Genomic DNA, 15,841 nt, shown 5'->3' with positions numbered 1-15,841 from the left:
AATTTTTATTTAGATTAACTCAGATTTTAGAATTTAACAACTAGAGTTTTATAAGAATTTCAGGTTATCATAAATCGCCAATGAAATTGAGAACACTAGGATACAATTCTAAAGCACTTAAATAAATTTAATATTTTTTTTACTTACAATATTTGTATAAATTATACATATTAAGAGAGTGTCCAACTCTATTTCATCATCAATGCCCTTTTACAATACTTCTGCTTTGTTCAGCTAAAATTCAAGCATTTTATTGGTATTTCCAGTAATTTCCTGACAGCCATTCTCTACAGTACCGCAACATTATATTGCAATATTGCAAAATATTTTATTCAAACTGCAAAATGTTTAAGTTGATCTTCCATGCTGTTGCTTAAATGGAAACTTATTTAGTACAAACATCACAAATGTGTAATACTTCAGTTTTTAAATGTCAATTTCTTTGCATTGCACTTTTCCTAAACACAAACTTCCGCTGAAATTACCCAGCATAGTTCCTTTCCAAAACTAAAGGCTGATGCAAAGTAAAAACCTTTTTTAATGACTGTTAGAATTTAAATTGTGGTAAAATCTTTTACAGCAGGATTTGCAGTTCCTTTGTTCTGCACAGACTGTTAGTGGAACTGTACATTTGAGATGAAGGGTTTGTTGAGACATTGTGTTATTTTATTGTTGGCTAATCCATTTCATCAGAAACGTTATTATTTGTACTAACACCAAATATCAAGCACGATTGACAAACATTTGACATGCTCCTGAGCTTCAGACCAAAGGTCTTGAATGCACAAAGCCTGTCCTTACTTGCATTTCTGAAAGTAATTTTCCACAAGGATCTACATGTATCTCTTTTCACCATTTCTATTTCCCTAGTTTTCATTCCTTCATAAATGAAAGCATAATCGATGGCTTCCAGAGGCTACCTTCAATGCAGTGATGTTAATGGAACCTATATAAAATGGAGCCATGACAAGTCCTAATAAAAAAATAAAAGCTTTTAATTGGAAGAATTCTGGACTAACCCATACGGCTGAACAGGAGGCTACGAGCACACCTTGTCTTGTTTCTGAAAACCCTCAACATTTTATTTTAATGAGCAATAGTTTCTATTTTTTTGTAGAGTTCTGTCTAAAATTGAGAAAGCGTGACTTGAACTCTGCGGATTTTTGAGGTTCTGAGACTTTTGAGGGTGAGGAGGGAGCTGGGGTACGCGAGAGCTTTCTCCCAGCAGCGGGGCAGGCAGCGATGACACGTGCAGAAAAAACCCCCCAAACCCAAGCGAAGCTCCGAACCAGCACGATGCCGGGGAAGCAGAAATTGTGAGCTTTCTCCAAGGCAGCCCTTTAGCCCTCGGGCCCACGGGGTGGCGAGGCGAGGCCGCGGCGGGGCGGGCGGGGGCGGGCGGTGCGCGCCGGCCCGGGAGCGGAGCGCGGCGGGCGCAGCGCGGCCTGGCCATGGGCGCTGAGGCGGGCGGGCCGCGGGGCACCGCGCCGGGCCAGCAGCTCCGCGCCCTGTTCTACGCGCTGGCGCCCGGAGAGAGCTCCTTCCGAACGGTGGAGGAGGTGCCCGACTACGTGGAGAAGGTGAGAGTCCCCTCCTTTCCCGCCCTGGCTGCATCCCTCGCCCTTCCCTTCGCCCACCTGCGCCTCTTTTCAAAAGCCGCGGGCGCCTCACTGAAACCATGTCCGCGAAAGGGCACCTAAATTAAGATAAAACCGTCTTTTTCTCAAGGGCTTTCTGCCTGTAAGCTGCCAGTGTAACTGTGCCTTCTATTTTCATGTATTTAAGTGATGATTTCTCCTGGTGCTAATGTTATATGCAGCAGCACGGATGAGATGAACAGTGACAGCAAACTGAACTGAAGAAACAAGAAAATATGATACTGTGTTTGGCTGTTATGGTTCTCAAAGCAAGCAAAAAGTCAGGTCTCTCTGTGCCCTTAAGTCAAGCTCAGTCAAGGACAGAAAAATAAAAGGTTTCTAATTAAAATAAAAAATAAAGATTGTTTAAGAGAATTTAGAACAAATATTTGTGTTGGGACAGTGCTGTGTCCTAAATATCCAACGCAAGAGTACAGAGGTCGTGGGTGAGAACTCCCTTGTCAGCAGGCAGCAGCATATCCTTCCCTCCCGTCCCGCCCTGCCAGTTTATTCACTTCCAAGAAAATACCTTTGCTCCCTTCTGTCCTACCTATTGCTCATATCTTGGTTGTCAGCTCCTTCTGAACCCAGATCGATGTCAGCTGCTCACAGAGACAGGACATAAACACTATTTTGCCCTTGTCAAGGTGAATTCAGGCCAGCTTCAGTGAGGAGCTGCGCTTTTTACGTGGGTTTTGATAGTTCTGATAAGCCCCTCTGACAGGTCTGCCTTGGAGCGCTGTGCTGGCAGACTGCAGTGGGCTGTGCAGAGCAGTGCAGCACTGTCAGCAGCTTTCTGGGAATTGTAGTATGCGGCAGTCCCTCATGGAGGGGTGTTATCTGCAAAGGTAAACCCTTTTGTGTAAGGTAAGCAGAAAGCTGCTGCAAGCCCAGCCTGTGTGTGCAGTGTCTGGTCAATGGACTGCTGTCCTCAGAGGTGTTTTGCAACTAAGCTCCAGCGTCATGATTAACGAAGATCGATGGTTATACCTAGTTAGCTGATCTCTCCTTCCAGCTCTCTCTGCTATCTCAGTCCCTTTCACCATTTCTATATTTCCAATGAGCATACTTTCTTGTCTGCAACATACCTTAACATCCGTGGGCTTTCTTCTCCCATGTGCAGTACTCAGGTCAGATGTTAGCCAAACCTGGAATTTCTTTTACTAGACACACAGTTGTAAGTCTGTGAAAGGATTCTTAACACTTTAAATTATGAAAGCACCTGTAGGCTCCTGCTTCTGTAGAGCAATGTTGGGATAAGCTTGTAAAGGAATATTTCTCACCAAAAAAAAAATAGCATTAAAGAAAAGGTTTCCCATTACTGTTATACTTCGCTTAAATTCCTATCTGAGGTTAGCTGTGCTGGATTTCTCTTCTGACAGTGCATTTTTTGCTAGAACAGATCTTTTGATGCTTGTCTCAGTGGGCATATAAAAGTATTTTAGTGGCATAACTGTCTTTAACTCTTTGGCTTTGGTCTGAGCTTAGGCAGAGTTCATCCATCCCCTTCTGGCCGTGTTTATGGGCAAGTGGCAGCTATCTAGTCCCTCTCCAGCTGCCATTCTTGACTGTTTAGGGAGCAATTACACGAGCAGTATGTCCATTGGATTCATCAGCAATAGATTTAATAGTGACCTGATGAGCCTTTCGAGGAGGTCTGGGGAGTGCTAAGTCCTTTAGTTGGTACAGACACACAAGTGGATATCTGAACTCAATTCAATGCAGAACAGAAAAAGTTTTAGTGTAGAGCTGGTAACAAATGAAGGCCTCAGCTCAAATAATTCACTCTAAAAGACAATAATGTTGACGTATATGTGTGAAACAAACTACTGATTACATTAGTGTCTCTAAATGGAGTGGGATTTTTTTTTTTTTCTGAGACACTGTAGTGGAATTTGCATCTCAGATCTGTGATCTCTTGGGTATCAGAGGGACAAAGGTATTTCTAGGACATTAGATGACATGGTTACAGCTGTGGGGGATAGGCACCTTCCAACATTAGACAGGTGGCAGGACCTCCAAAGTCACCCAAATATTCATGGGTCTAGCAATCTGCAGAACTGAGCTGTTGGCTTACAAAATACAGGCACTTCACAGGAGAGGCACCTTTGAGCTAGAGTGACCTGTGCTGTTACATCTGGGTGGGAAATGACAGCAGGGGTGAAGCAGCTCTGGTTCTGAGAGCAGAATAGTTGGCTTAACTTGTGCAGTGTACTTTCTGTCTCTGGTCACATTGCTTCTGTTTTCAGAAGCAATGGGCCTTGCAGTGTTGCTCTGTATGTTGGCAGAGCTGTGTGGAGAGGCCTCAAGTCCTGTTTAAAACATAAGCTGAGCCTCAAGTCCTGTTTAAAACATTAGCTGATCAGCTGCTGACTGTGACAAGCAGCAAAGCTCTGCAGCAGTGCCCAGGGTGACAATATATATCTCAAAAATTCTGGGAAAAGGGGTGTGGGTCTTTGATAATTGTAATAGAATTTATTTTTCTAAGACTTTTTGTCATGTAGAATTCAAATCCCTTAATTTGTCTGTATTTCTGAAAAGTGTGTCAATTTCATTTATCCAGGACAGGATGTACTAATGCTTGTCTATTCATTTTAAGAGCATCCTCTTTTCTGTGGGTGTAAGATTAGGCTCTGCATGCTCTGTTAGTTGTTTTTTGTTTGTTTGTTTGTTTAAATTTTCTCACAATCTACAGATGGTGGAATTATTCTTTTTGTTTGCCAAACGTAGTTTTCGTGAACCACAAATTTACTTTGTAGCTTTGTAGCTTGCTATGGTCTGAAATTATCACCTGTGCTTTGTAAAGACTTCCATGAGTCAGACTTCTGAAGAGACAGTCCTTCTGCTGAGAACTCCAAAATGAAAGCTTTAGTAATCACTGTTTTCCTTTTCAATTTACTCTCTTGAGACCCTAAAGAATAAGTTCACATTTAAACTCAATTCACACTTTAGGGTTTGCTTCTAAATAATGAGGCACAGAACCTTCATAGTTTTACTTTTTTTTAGTTTTACTTGAATGTTGTGATTCTTGTGTTATAACGATCTGGGACTTTATAACAAAAGGAAAGAAAAACTGTTTCAAGAATTGCAATAAAACTATGATTATATGCTGAATTTCAACCTAGAATATTATTCTTTGCAACAGTATAATGTGGAAACTGATTTTAAATGGTCCTTTGCATTCTGTAGAGTTGGTTACTTAAAATGGAACCCTCTTACACAGTACTCAGGGTAAGGCTTTCATGTTATGGATCAGTTATTCAGCTAAACCACAAGCTTATGCAATCTCCATTGAGTATTTCTGCTCTTGGGTGAAGAGAAAAAACCTGGAAACAGACAGAGAGAGTAAAACATTTATGGACAGAAGATATCAAAAGGATATGTCTTATGTCACTAACCTGTGATGCCAACAGTGGCTATTTCTTAATTTTGTGCCATTTTGTTTGGCACAAATGGGTTCCTTAAACTCAATGGGTTCCTTAAATGTCTTCATTGTTCTTTTAACTTAAACCAAAAAAACCCCAGGAAAAATAAAAGTAGTGATTAGGCTAGTATGACTATTTTCTCTCCTACAGTCTCCTTTTTGCCTGAATTATTTGCATTCTTCTTCTGTTGCATTACACCTCATCCTCACTCTGTGGGCAGTTTGGGCCAGGGAATGCCTTTTCATCCTCCATGAGAATAGCTGTCATAGTTACATAAATAATACATCCTAGCCTAGATGTAGTTGATCCCATTGGTCTGTTTTGGACCAAGCTTAATGTAGGTATGTTAGAGAGATGTAGTAATTTCTTAGATACTAAGGGGTATGCCATAAATCTTTTCTTTTATAATCTCCTTGATGAGCAGGAGGTTAAGGATGTCTGAATGTTTCTTTATCCTCCTTGCTATGACACCACCCATTTGTGAATCAAAAAGTGGCACCAACTGCCTGGCTGTTTCACAGCTTCACAGTGGGAGGAAAATATGCAATGAAGTCAATAAGGCAGAAGTTGTAATAATGTACATTAATATAAAATCAAGTATTTCAACTGTTTCAGAGGTTGCTAGGTAAAATGAATCATCACATGGAATACAGACAGTGTACATTTCCTATTAACTGTTTTTATTTCATGAATGAAACACCTCAATTTCTCTGTTCTGAGCCCATTCAATTTGCTCTGCAGCTTCTGCTGTTCCATACCTTAAAACTGCTTGTAGTCTGTGCTAGAACTGCCTTTTAATATTGCCATTAAGTGTTTTGTAGTTTTTCGTATTAAATCTCTCTTTTCTCTGCTGGAGTGTACAGCTGTGGTCATCATACTTTGTTTGGTAACTTAGGAATCTGTTATTTGATTATATCAGTTAGGAAAAGTATGTTAAAAGTCGTATCTACTTTGAAATAAAACAGATATAGAGAGCAAAACAAGGAGTATTTATATTTTCCTTGTATGTTTCATTGCTTTCAAATGGAAGGTTTAATAACATATTTTATTATTATATTGTTTCCTACTTATTCCAAATATAGAAAGACTTGCCACATTGGTTTTCTTGGGTGCTGTTTAGGCTTTATGGCCTTTACAGGTCTTCCCTTTCTTTCTAGATTTTTATATCATCAGTTGGTGCCTATCGGAAACAGGCTTTTAGATGCCTAAAATGCTGTTACAGAGTAAGCTAGGCACCTAAATTAAAAAGTGTCATGTTGATATTAATCTCTGTTCATCTGTTATTGTAACCTAACCCCGTGCTGCTGATGTTTATGAACTTTCACATTTTCTAGACACTATAAATCTTTTGCTGTTTGCGTGGTTTGAATCATCCAATTCTTCTTGGACTGAGCAATCTGGTCTGTATCCATCTTAGTCTCTTTAGTGTCCCAGCCTAGTAGGAATTCCCAGATCATATCTCACTTGGCAACAAAAATGAGCGCCCTCCAGAATGCAATGGTATTTGCAGAGACAACATGCTCCTGTTAAGCTGTTGTGTGGGCAGTAGCAGCCTCTCCCCTGCAGCAGTGCGGTTTGGAGCTTCCAGGCACTGAAGCTGTCGGTGTTTGCAGGCCATTGGAAGGGAGCAGAAGCAGCAGAAAACTTACAGGGCAAGTACGGCAGTGTGGTGCCTCCCAGAGTGGTGCAGAACTGCTCTGGCATTTCTCTTGCTCTGCAAAACATGGTGGGAATTTTATGCCTTAACATGACCAAAAAGCAGTTGTGTAAATGTCTCAAAAGTCACCTAAAAGTTTTCTACAGAGCAAGGGAGGCTGTTGAAGGAACATTTGCTTGCACAGAGATCTGATAACTCTTTCCCATTTTCCTTGCCACAGGCCTTGTAGATTTTGGTGGCAATGGCTAAAACTGCCACTGCCTAATTCCTTCCACACGTGAAGTGCAGGGACTGTTAGGACTCCAGTGTTAGTAAAAAAAATATGCTCTAGGACTTACTGCTACTCAAACCTTTTTCTTGTTGCCTGAGATGATAAAAACTGAGAACAGGTCTGACAGTCCTCACCAGTTACACCTTTCACTAATGGGTGCTGTTGCTGTGCATTTTCAGCTTTTCTTGGGATAGAAGATGGACAGTGAGAATTGAATCCCAAACTAAAGCAATGTTGTGAGTGTGAAATGTTCCAGTCTTGTTCATCATTATACTTTTCTGCAGAAAGGCAGAAAACTGTTTTGCAGTCAGTATAATCCAAAAGAAGGAGGGAAACATTGTATCATTGTCACTTGGTCTGGGAAGAGAACATGATGTATGGCCCAAACTGGAACGGGCTGTGTAATTGTTTCCTTCACTGATGAAAGCACATACAGAAGAGCTGTTTTGTCTGCAGTGAAAAGCATGGCAATAGAAATGCCAAGTAGAAAGAAACTCACTTTAGTATGTCTTTCAGATAATAATGTTGGATACCAAATTCAGTGGCTGAAAACACTCAAAAAACTTCATATAATATCAAATACAAACTAGAATCTGTTCTACTTTGTGGTTGGAGGAGTCCACAAATATTGCTGCTCTCACTGATTTACTTAAATATGAGAAATATAGGTTTGGAAAGACTTTTGTGTTTTGTTCTGATGATGTTTGAGTTTATGTGCAGAATGTGCAAAAGAAAACATTGTGGGAAGAGGTTACTGCAATAGATTTATGCTGGTATTTTGGATCAAATGGTAGCCTTGGTTGTTCTGATTTGTGAGGTCCATGCTATGAGCTTTATTACAATAGCTACTGAAGTGCCAGCCAATCTGAGAAGCATCTCACTGCATAAAATGCTGTTTGGAAAAGTGTGTCTAATTTTATTTTGTTGTGACTTTTTTTTGTTGTTGTTTTTGCAAACTATTTTTAGAGTATTCCATTCTTCATTACTTTCATTGGACTGGAGTTTGCGGTCAGCTGGATTCAGAAGCGTAAGCTGCCGGGTCGGATCAATGATGGGATAAGTTCTCTTTCCTTGGGTATCCTGTCCCGACTACCAGAGTGAGTATACGAGTATAGCCTTGACGTTGTTTGGGTTTTAATCACTAAGAAGGAAGAAAATGAAATTTCTTTCATTAAAATATGGAAAGATAACAAAATAAAACCAACAAACCAAGTCTATTGGTTTTTGTTAACCTTTAAAAATAAAACTGGGTGCATATAACCAGATCAATAGAATTGTGAATATGCATGTGATCCAAAGTGCTTTGAAGACAGTCATGATCTTACCTTTGACTTCAATGGATTTTAATTCCTGGGAGAATTGCTGCAAACATGATCATATAATTCACTCTCCAATGTAAATGCCAGAAGATTTACCTGAATTAGTTTGGTGAATAAAGTTGTGTTTTAAATAAATAGCCACTGTGGATTAACTGTGAATCCCAGTGAAAAAGTCCAGCAAATTATTTATATGAATCGCTCTAACTGTTTTCCAGAACTTTTGGCCACTTGTAAGTAATATCATGTTTTAGATATGCCTTTGCATGATATGAGCTTCCAGATGATAGATTTTACTACATCTTTTCTTTTCAAATGGGGTTACATTTCTATTCCCCATGTGTGACTTGGCAGGTGACCTCCAAATTGTATATAAACTCTTCATTATAAGAAGAAAAGCTTTTATTATTTGAATTTTACTGTATGGCATTTGCAAGCCTTTCTGTTATTCCCCCAGCTTTTTTTCAGAATCCTCTGCAGTTTTTCAGCCTTCTTAGTGTTGATGTCTCAAGTGCACTCCATATTTCAGAAATTACTACATCAGTGCCAAATAATGAAGTCATTTGTTCTCTATTTCTACTTGTTGTTCCTCCCTTTATATATCCCAGATCCTTTGAGCTGTCTTTCATCCCTGAATACTTTCCTGGATTCTGTGGCTTACATTCCTCATTCATAGGCAATATGTTCTTATATTTGGCCACATAGAAATACATGGATTATACATTTGGTCCTCCTGAAGTAGCCTGAATCCATGAAAAGTTGTCTTTGTTACCTAAAAGTTCCTGGTTTATGTCACTGCAAATTTTACTAAAAATCTTTTCTTTCAAACCAGATTCTTGATCAAATACATTAAAAGAGCATAGCAAGACCAACAACAAAGAATTATCCCTTCTGGCTAGTAGAGCTCATCTTGTGAAATGTGTAAATCACCTTCTTTGTAATCTATTGATCATTTGTCATTTGGTTGATTTTTTTAAAGTTTCTAATCAATACAGTCTTTGACAAGATCTATTAGGTACAAAGACAATTTCTGATTGATTATGTTAATTATCAGTTGTAAATATCCCCTATGAAACCTTTTAAAGACACGGTCCAAAACTCTTGAAATGTCTGAAAATGAGAGGCATGAGCTTTCAATATGAGAAATACTCAACCATAAAGTTATGTCTTCAAACAAAGTTATGTCTAAGTTATTTGAAAATTTAGTGAAGTTAATTTTACAGATAGTGTACGTATATTCAAATAATTCTTAATTAATTGTGAGCATGATCTTGAAGGAGCAACATTAAACTTTTCAGTATGTTTTATGAATTAATGTAGTATTTATGAACAAATTAGATTTGTGTGCAGCAGCACACAACCCTGATAATGGGTTACTGTAGTCTGTATGAAGCTAACATTAAAATAGATCAAATGATGCTTCTTCAACTTAACCCAAATTCTTAAAACTTGACAGGCTTACCATGCTGAATATTTACCTTTATTTGTTATTGTAAAGCAAGGCAACCCCTGTAGCAGGGAGAAATGATGTATTTGACTCCATGACATCAGAGGGCTAATTAATTACTTTATTATACTATGTATTCTATACTGTATTACACTGCATGTGAAACTGCACAAGCACTCTACTGAACTAAATCTTGTGACTGTCTCCTGACTGACCATCAGGACACAGTTACAGTGTGACAGTTTGCACAGATTGGTCAAGAAAGCAAAACACACCAGAATCCAGTCAAGCAAATTCCTTCAGGTAAATAATCTTCCAACACATTCCACATATTCCAAAACACAGGAGCAGCAAATGAGATAAGAATTGGTTTTGGTGTCTGTGCTTCTCCAGGAAAAACCTGAGAGAGAGAATTATGTCTCTCTGTTCAGAGAAGGTGAATCCCACAATTAGACTCAAATATTCAGAACTGATTAAGTTAAACAAAGGGCCTGAGATACATGTAAAGTAAGTTTGAATGGTTTTGCAAGTCCTTTTGGCTTTATTTTAAGAATACTGAAATGACTGAGATACACTCATTCCTGGAAGAAGCGCTTGCTAAGAAAACTGGTGTTGTGTGTGTGGAATGCAGCTTTGCAAGGTGCTGAGTACTTTTATTATTTTGGCACTCAGTCCTTTGCTGCAGAATTTGGCTTGTGGGCTGTGCAGTTTTCTTTTGCAAGATTGTTTCAATTGAGTGAACCAAATGATCAAGGTCTCAAAAGTTTGCAGGGTCAGGCAAAACTCCCAAGATCGGCACACCTATTTATTGTTACACCAGCACAAGAAGTCTCTTCCAGGTTGCTTGCACAGCTCTCATGACTGGAAATACCAGACTCTCCTCAGCAGTTCTTTACAAAGAAGAGTCCTGTAACACTTTTAGCTTTTTGTGTGAATGTGAAAGAAGCAGGCAAACTACAGACTTCCTAAATTATTTAATCTCATGTTAATATTGCAGTTCTAATGGTGACTGCTTAGTGTAACACCTCTTTTGTAAGTAAGAGGAGTTGTGAATAACAGACTGGCTAAAAAGGCTCTAACTGAAAAAAACAGAACACTTTACCCTTCTGTCTCGTGCTTCCATGGTGTGAAAGAACTGGGTCAGACAAAAAAAAGGGGGGAAATCTAGCACAGGCAAAAATCTGTTGCAAAGATTTTCACTTCAGTCTGTCCCTTTCAGGAAGAAAAAAGGTAGGGAAAGTTGACAGAAACTGCTAAAACAATATTTCAGCAGAACCCACAGCATCAGGGGAAATAGTAGTGCAAATCATTAACAGCTGAAGGTTAGATTAACACACCATTGATTGTATCCTCTCCCAGGGACTAATTTTCATTTTCTCAACTAGCAGCAATGGTTTGCCACTTCCTTAAAAAAATCTGTGGTTGGGTCTAAAATGGTGGCTTCAGTCTATTAGTTAAAATGAAGCTTCAAATGTGTCATTGCAAAGAAGTCTTTACATTTAATGAAAAAATTAGGAGTCACTAACCATAGTCAGCCTCTAAGTATTTTTTCCATTTCACAGTCTGTATAACAGAACTATTGCATGTCTTGAGAGCAAAGAGTATTTATTTAGTGTTTCATACTTCAACTTTCTGTTGAGAAAGTGCAAATCATAAATTGTCGATACTTGTATGCCAAATGTTAGAAATGTAGGTGCAAGAGGAAAAGTCTAATCAAACAAGGTAATGTTTTTGTTTTTAGGCTTATTAGACTCAATAGCATGCAGTAAGTTGAATAGTTTGTGCATACATATCATGTCTTGTAAAGTAGCCCATGCATTTCTTAAATATAATTTTCTCTGCATTAATGCATACTATGCATTCCTCTGCATGTATAAATACTAAATGTTGTATGGAATGAAAATTAATTTGGGAGAAACCTGTATTACTAAGTTTATTCCCAGAATCCTAAATGTTAGTAAAAAAATTATGAGAACTTTTATTCTAAATAAATAAATAAATAACTTTTCTAGCTAACCATTGCCAAGAGACTTAAAATGCTGCTTTAAAAATATCCTCCCAAGAGAAAGTTTATTTTGGGTATGAATATCCATTTTACAAGTATGTGCATTATTTCATATTGACCCATTTCTTATTTTAAAGCAGCAGAACATAAATCAAGTCAAAAAGTGTTTGGGGGATAACTGAGGTAGGTGTGTTTTCAAACTAGTTGGGAAAGTATTTGTTCTTTATGGTCGTGCTCAATTGCCAATTTTTAGTGTTCTGCTCTGCAACACAGTCGTACAGTGTATGAGTGTATACGTATATAATGTCTGACACAGTTTGGTCAGTCAAGTCTGCAATGAACTTCTCCATTTCCAAAGAGAATATTACAGTCTGTATACATTACTTAGCTTGATTTTTGAATCAGAAGAGGTTGGAGTTCTCTGAGTTGTTGAACATGAGAATGGAATGAGTAAATACTTTTTGATTAGTTCATGCTAGTAAGTATGTTAAGAATCTACACATCAGCAATAATTAAATCAAAGGAGTAAAAATCTGTTTTTTTTCTGTAGACCAGTGTATTCAGTTCTGTACATCATCTGGATTTTAAATAATCTTTTTTCAGAAGCTGGATTGAAGAGGCAGTTTCATGTACATTTTAGACCAGCAATGCTCCCAAATGAAGCACCTTTGATTGATACTTCTGGTTGCTCATTCCTCCCTCTGTACCTTCACTCCTCTTTGGCCAGCATCAGCATTTGTGTTGCCCTGTGCTGAAGTGGCTTGGGAAGCAGGTCCAGCCCCTCCCCATCACATTAACCTGCATCAGTTCTTACTATGTCTGTGCACAGTCTTGTGCTAGAGCAAGAAATGGGATTGGAGAAGAGTAGCCAGGGCTACAGGACAAGAAACACTCAATGCTTTTGTAGTGTTACTGAGTTACCTGCTCTATAGCATATATAAAATTGCAATCTGAAACCAAAGGTTTTCAGTTTTTTAAGAGGAACAAAATGCAGAGCTGATTAGAATACACTTGCTTCAAGTTGGTGCAAGTTATTCACAACCTTGTGGAGCTAAGAGTGTCTTGACAGAAGAGAAAAAAGTTGCCTGCATGGATTTAACCATTTCAATTATGTACTGGTTTCCTGAAGTATCTATTAGATACATTGTATGTGACTATAGAAACTTACAATCTCATAAATTACTGATTGCATTTCTTAGAAGAAAATTTGATACATGCAGTTTCTCGTAAATTATATTTTCACTTCAAGACTTATTAGGTACATTTTTTCTCCACATCTGTTTGACTAAGACTTTGGACAGATGTTTGTTTAGAGCATGGTCAGATGTGTTGCTTCTGGTCCAGCTGCCCCCTTAGATCTGCCAACATAACTGCACATTTAATTGCTCCCTAACCTGGTCCTGACAAAGTGATCTCGCTAAAAGCAGAAACAAAAGCCCCCCAAGAACTATAAAAGAGGTGTTTAAGCTCAGCTGCATTCATTTTGACAGAGCCAGGTCAGGGAGCAGCTATGCATGCAATTATGGTGGCAAGTCTCAGGGCTAGTAACCACCACACTTAGGGCAGTGATGAGCAGACGGGGCCAAACTGGAAGGGTAATCCTTAACCTGGTTAAATGGGAAGTGGAGCTGCGGTCTCATGCCATGCTCTTAAACCAACTGAACTTCTGGCTACTGCACTTCTGTCTTTCTTGTACTCACTTACATAGTCCTCTCTTTCTCGTGTTGCTTCAGGTGCTCATCTGATCCCAAGTGCAGTTATTTTAGTTCACTCTCTGAGCAAAACAGTATTTGCTTTAGACAGAGAGACAAGCAAATTGTCTGGGAATGGAAAAGGGACAGCCAAGAGCTGTCAGGGTTTAGGTTCAGTCTCTACAGAACCTGCAGTCACAATCATGCCTGCAGCAGCTAGTTACGGCAGTTTAAGGCACTGTCAATAGATGTGTCCAAAAAATATAATTTTTAATAAGTAACAGGCCTGAAGAGACAGAATCTGCTCACCTGCCTATTCCTCCCACTCTTCAAGTAGCACTAGGTAGTTACATATTTCACAAGAGCACCCTCCTGGCTTCACTCTCCTATATACGCAGTTGATTGTTCCCACATTTTGCCAGAGGTCACAGCCCTCACAGCTCTGTCAAAGGAACAGGTTTTGAATTAACTTACTAATCTTCTGTAGGTAAAGCAGTCAGAGTAAGATAAACAATTTCAGTGAGGGAGTAGTGCTGTGCAGCAGGATCTGATAGGATTTTCAGGACATAAGCCTGACTTTGGAAGGGGATTTTCAAAATCAGTTCAATTAAACTCATGGCAGTGACTGTCTTACCTGAATGGTTTTTGTTTAATCTAATTAGATTGTTGTTTTTTGGTTTTTTTTTTTTTTTAATCTGGTTTGCATTGATGAACCAATTGGGACTAAGTTAGTAAATTAGTTACTTCTGTGTGGATTGATTATCCTATATTCTTACTGTATCACTTCAGCACAGTTTATAATTTTGGTGTAAATCATGCCATGCCTTCCAGTAAATCCAAATCCAGCTGTGCCCAGTAAAGATGCTAGTGCTTCCTGCCTGCTCTCTCATGCTCATCACTACCTTCCTAATCCCCTTTTACCATCTGCACCCTTCCCAGGCATATCAGCAGCCTTATCTTCAGAGGTTTAAACTGTAGAATTTCGGTACTCTGGTTCCGTTTGTTTGAAGCAGGGTGGAGAGCACATGTGGGCATATCTGCTGGCAGAACACAGGAGTTCTGCCAGTGAGATTTTTTAATGATGACTAAGGAAAGATCTGAGCCAGAATTTAATCTCTGGAGTTTCTAATGAAATGACATATAAGCTACCTTGCATTACAAGGAAGTATTTGGGAGAGCTTGGATATTTTCAAACTAATTGACTGAAACAACTGGTAGTCTCTATGTTCTGTAATGTTCTGCAGATTGCTGTATTTCACACAAACCTGTTAGGGATCCAATTATTCTTTTAGATTGTAACCTCTTACACAGAATGCATATTTTTCTACATCCTTACTATTGTATCATGGTCTTTTTCTGTACAGTGGGGCCAGTAAGTGGCTTGGTGATTGCCATTCAAAATGTCAGAGCCCAGCTTTACACCTCCCATGTCTTTAGAAGCAAAGAGAAGCTGTCAGGGCACATGTTCAAATATACTTGTGCTCTTCTGTGAAGATACTGTGGACTGAATTTACCCTTATTGAAAATATGGTATTAAGCTCAGTAGTCTGTGTAGCTCACCAAATATACTGGTTTCTCAAATCCATTAAATGTTGTGCAGATTTTTTGTATTTTCTTAAATCTAAATTGTGTCATCTTCACACATTTTGAAAAAAACTCAAAGAAATTGCTTGTGTATAGAGTACCCTTCTGACTGAAGGACATCTCTGCTAAACAATGAATTAATCTTAAATGAGGACTCCACTAGATGGAGCACAGGGGCAGCATTTTTAGATCTGGCCAATCTTGGGTCAACACTTTTGAGTTAGGAAAATTGGGGAAAGTGTCTCTTAATGATTCTGTAAATCAGTGTTACAGATCTGAAAAGAATAGACTTTCACTACTGTGTATCATGGACAAAAACAAACTAACTTATAAAACGTTCAGAAGTATGACCAAAGGAGTTCAACATAAATTCTCATGTAAATATTTTTCCTTATTTCATCATTTGATGTGCTATGATATTTCACTGAAGCTATTTCACCGTATTTTTATAGACCATAGGAACTCTTACTAGTTCTTTGGTTTTTCTGAATCTATCTAGAACAATCTGAATTGAATAGAATACCCTTTTCTCATTACTTGTTTATATGTGACCTTTGAGAATATTATAGATTTGTTCCCAACTCAAACTATAATGCAGATTTGCTCATTTCAGTGGAACAGCCAAGTAGGACAGATCAAAATCAGACCCTCAGTTGGAAAAAGGTCCTATTCAAGCATTTGTATTGAACTCATGTGGTGATGGTTGTATAAAAATTGAAAAATCAGGAGCATTGCCTTGTAGGCGATGACATTGTAGAATATTCCAGTCTGGTGTATCCTGAAGATACTAGAATATAATTTACTGCCC

The 15,841-nt window shown here is 38.6% G+C and overlaps 1 protein-coding gene across 2 annotated transcripts in view; it reads left to right on the top strand.

The window, feature by feature from the left end:
• The first annotated feature begins 1,451 nt into the window (after positions 1-1,451).
• AGMO (alkylglycerol monooxygenase) overlaps positions 1,452-15,841 on the top strand; it is a 185,407-nt gene continuing 171,017 nt past the window's right edge. For both annotated transcript variants that reach the window (XM_058024879.1, XM_058024870.1), the window contains exons 1-2: positions 1,452-1,580; positions 7,957-8,087. In XM_058024879.1, coding sequence (XP_057880862.1) covers positions 1,452-1,580; positions 7,957-8,087 — 260 coding nt within the window. The remainder of the gene's footprint in view (positions 1,581-7,956; positions 8,088-15,841) is intronic.

The sequence above is a fragment of the Melospiza georgiana genome, chromosome 1 (genome assembly GCF_028018845.1).
Source record: "Melospiza georgiana isolate bMelGeo1 chromosome 1, bMelGeo1.pri, whole genome shotgun sequence".
In the NCBI taxonomy this organism is placed as follows: Eukaryota; Metazoa; Chordata; class Aves; order Passeriformes; family Passerellidae; genus Melospiza; species Melospiza georgiana.
This window is presented reverse-complemented; position numbering and strand designations above follow the sequence as displayed.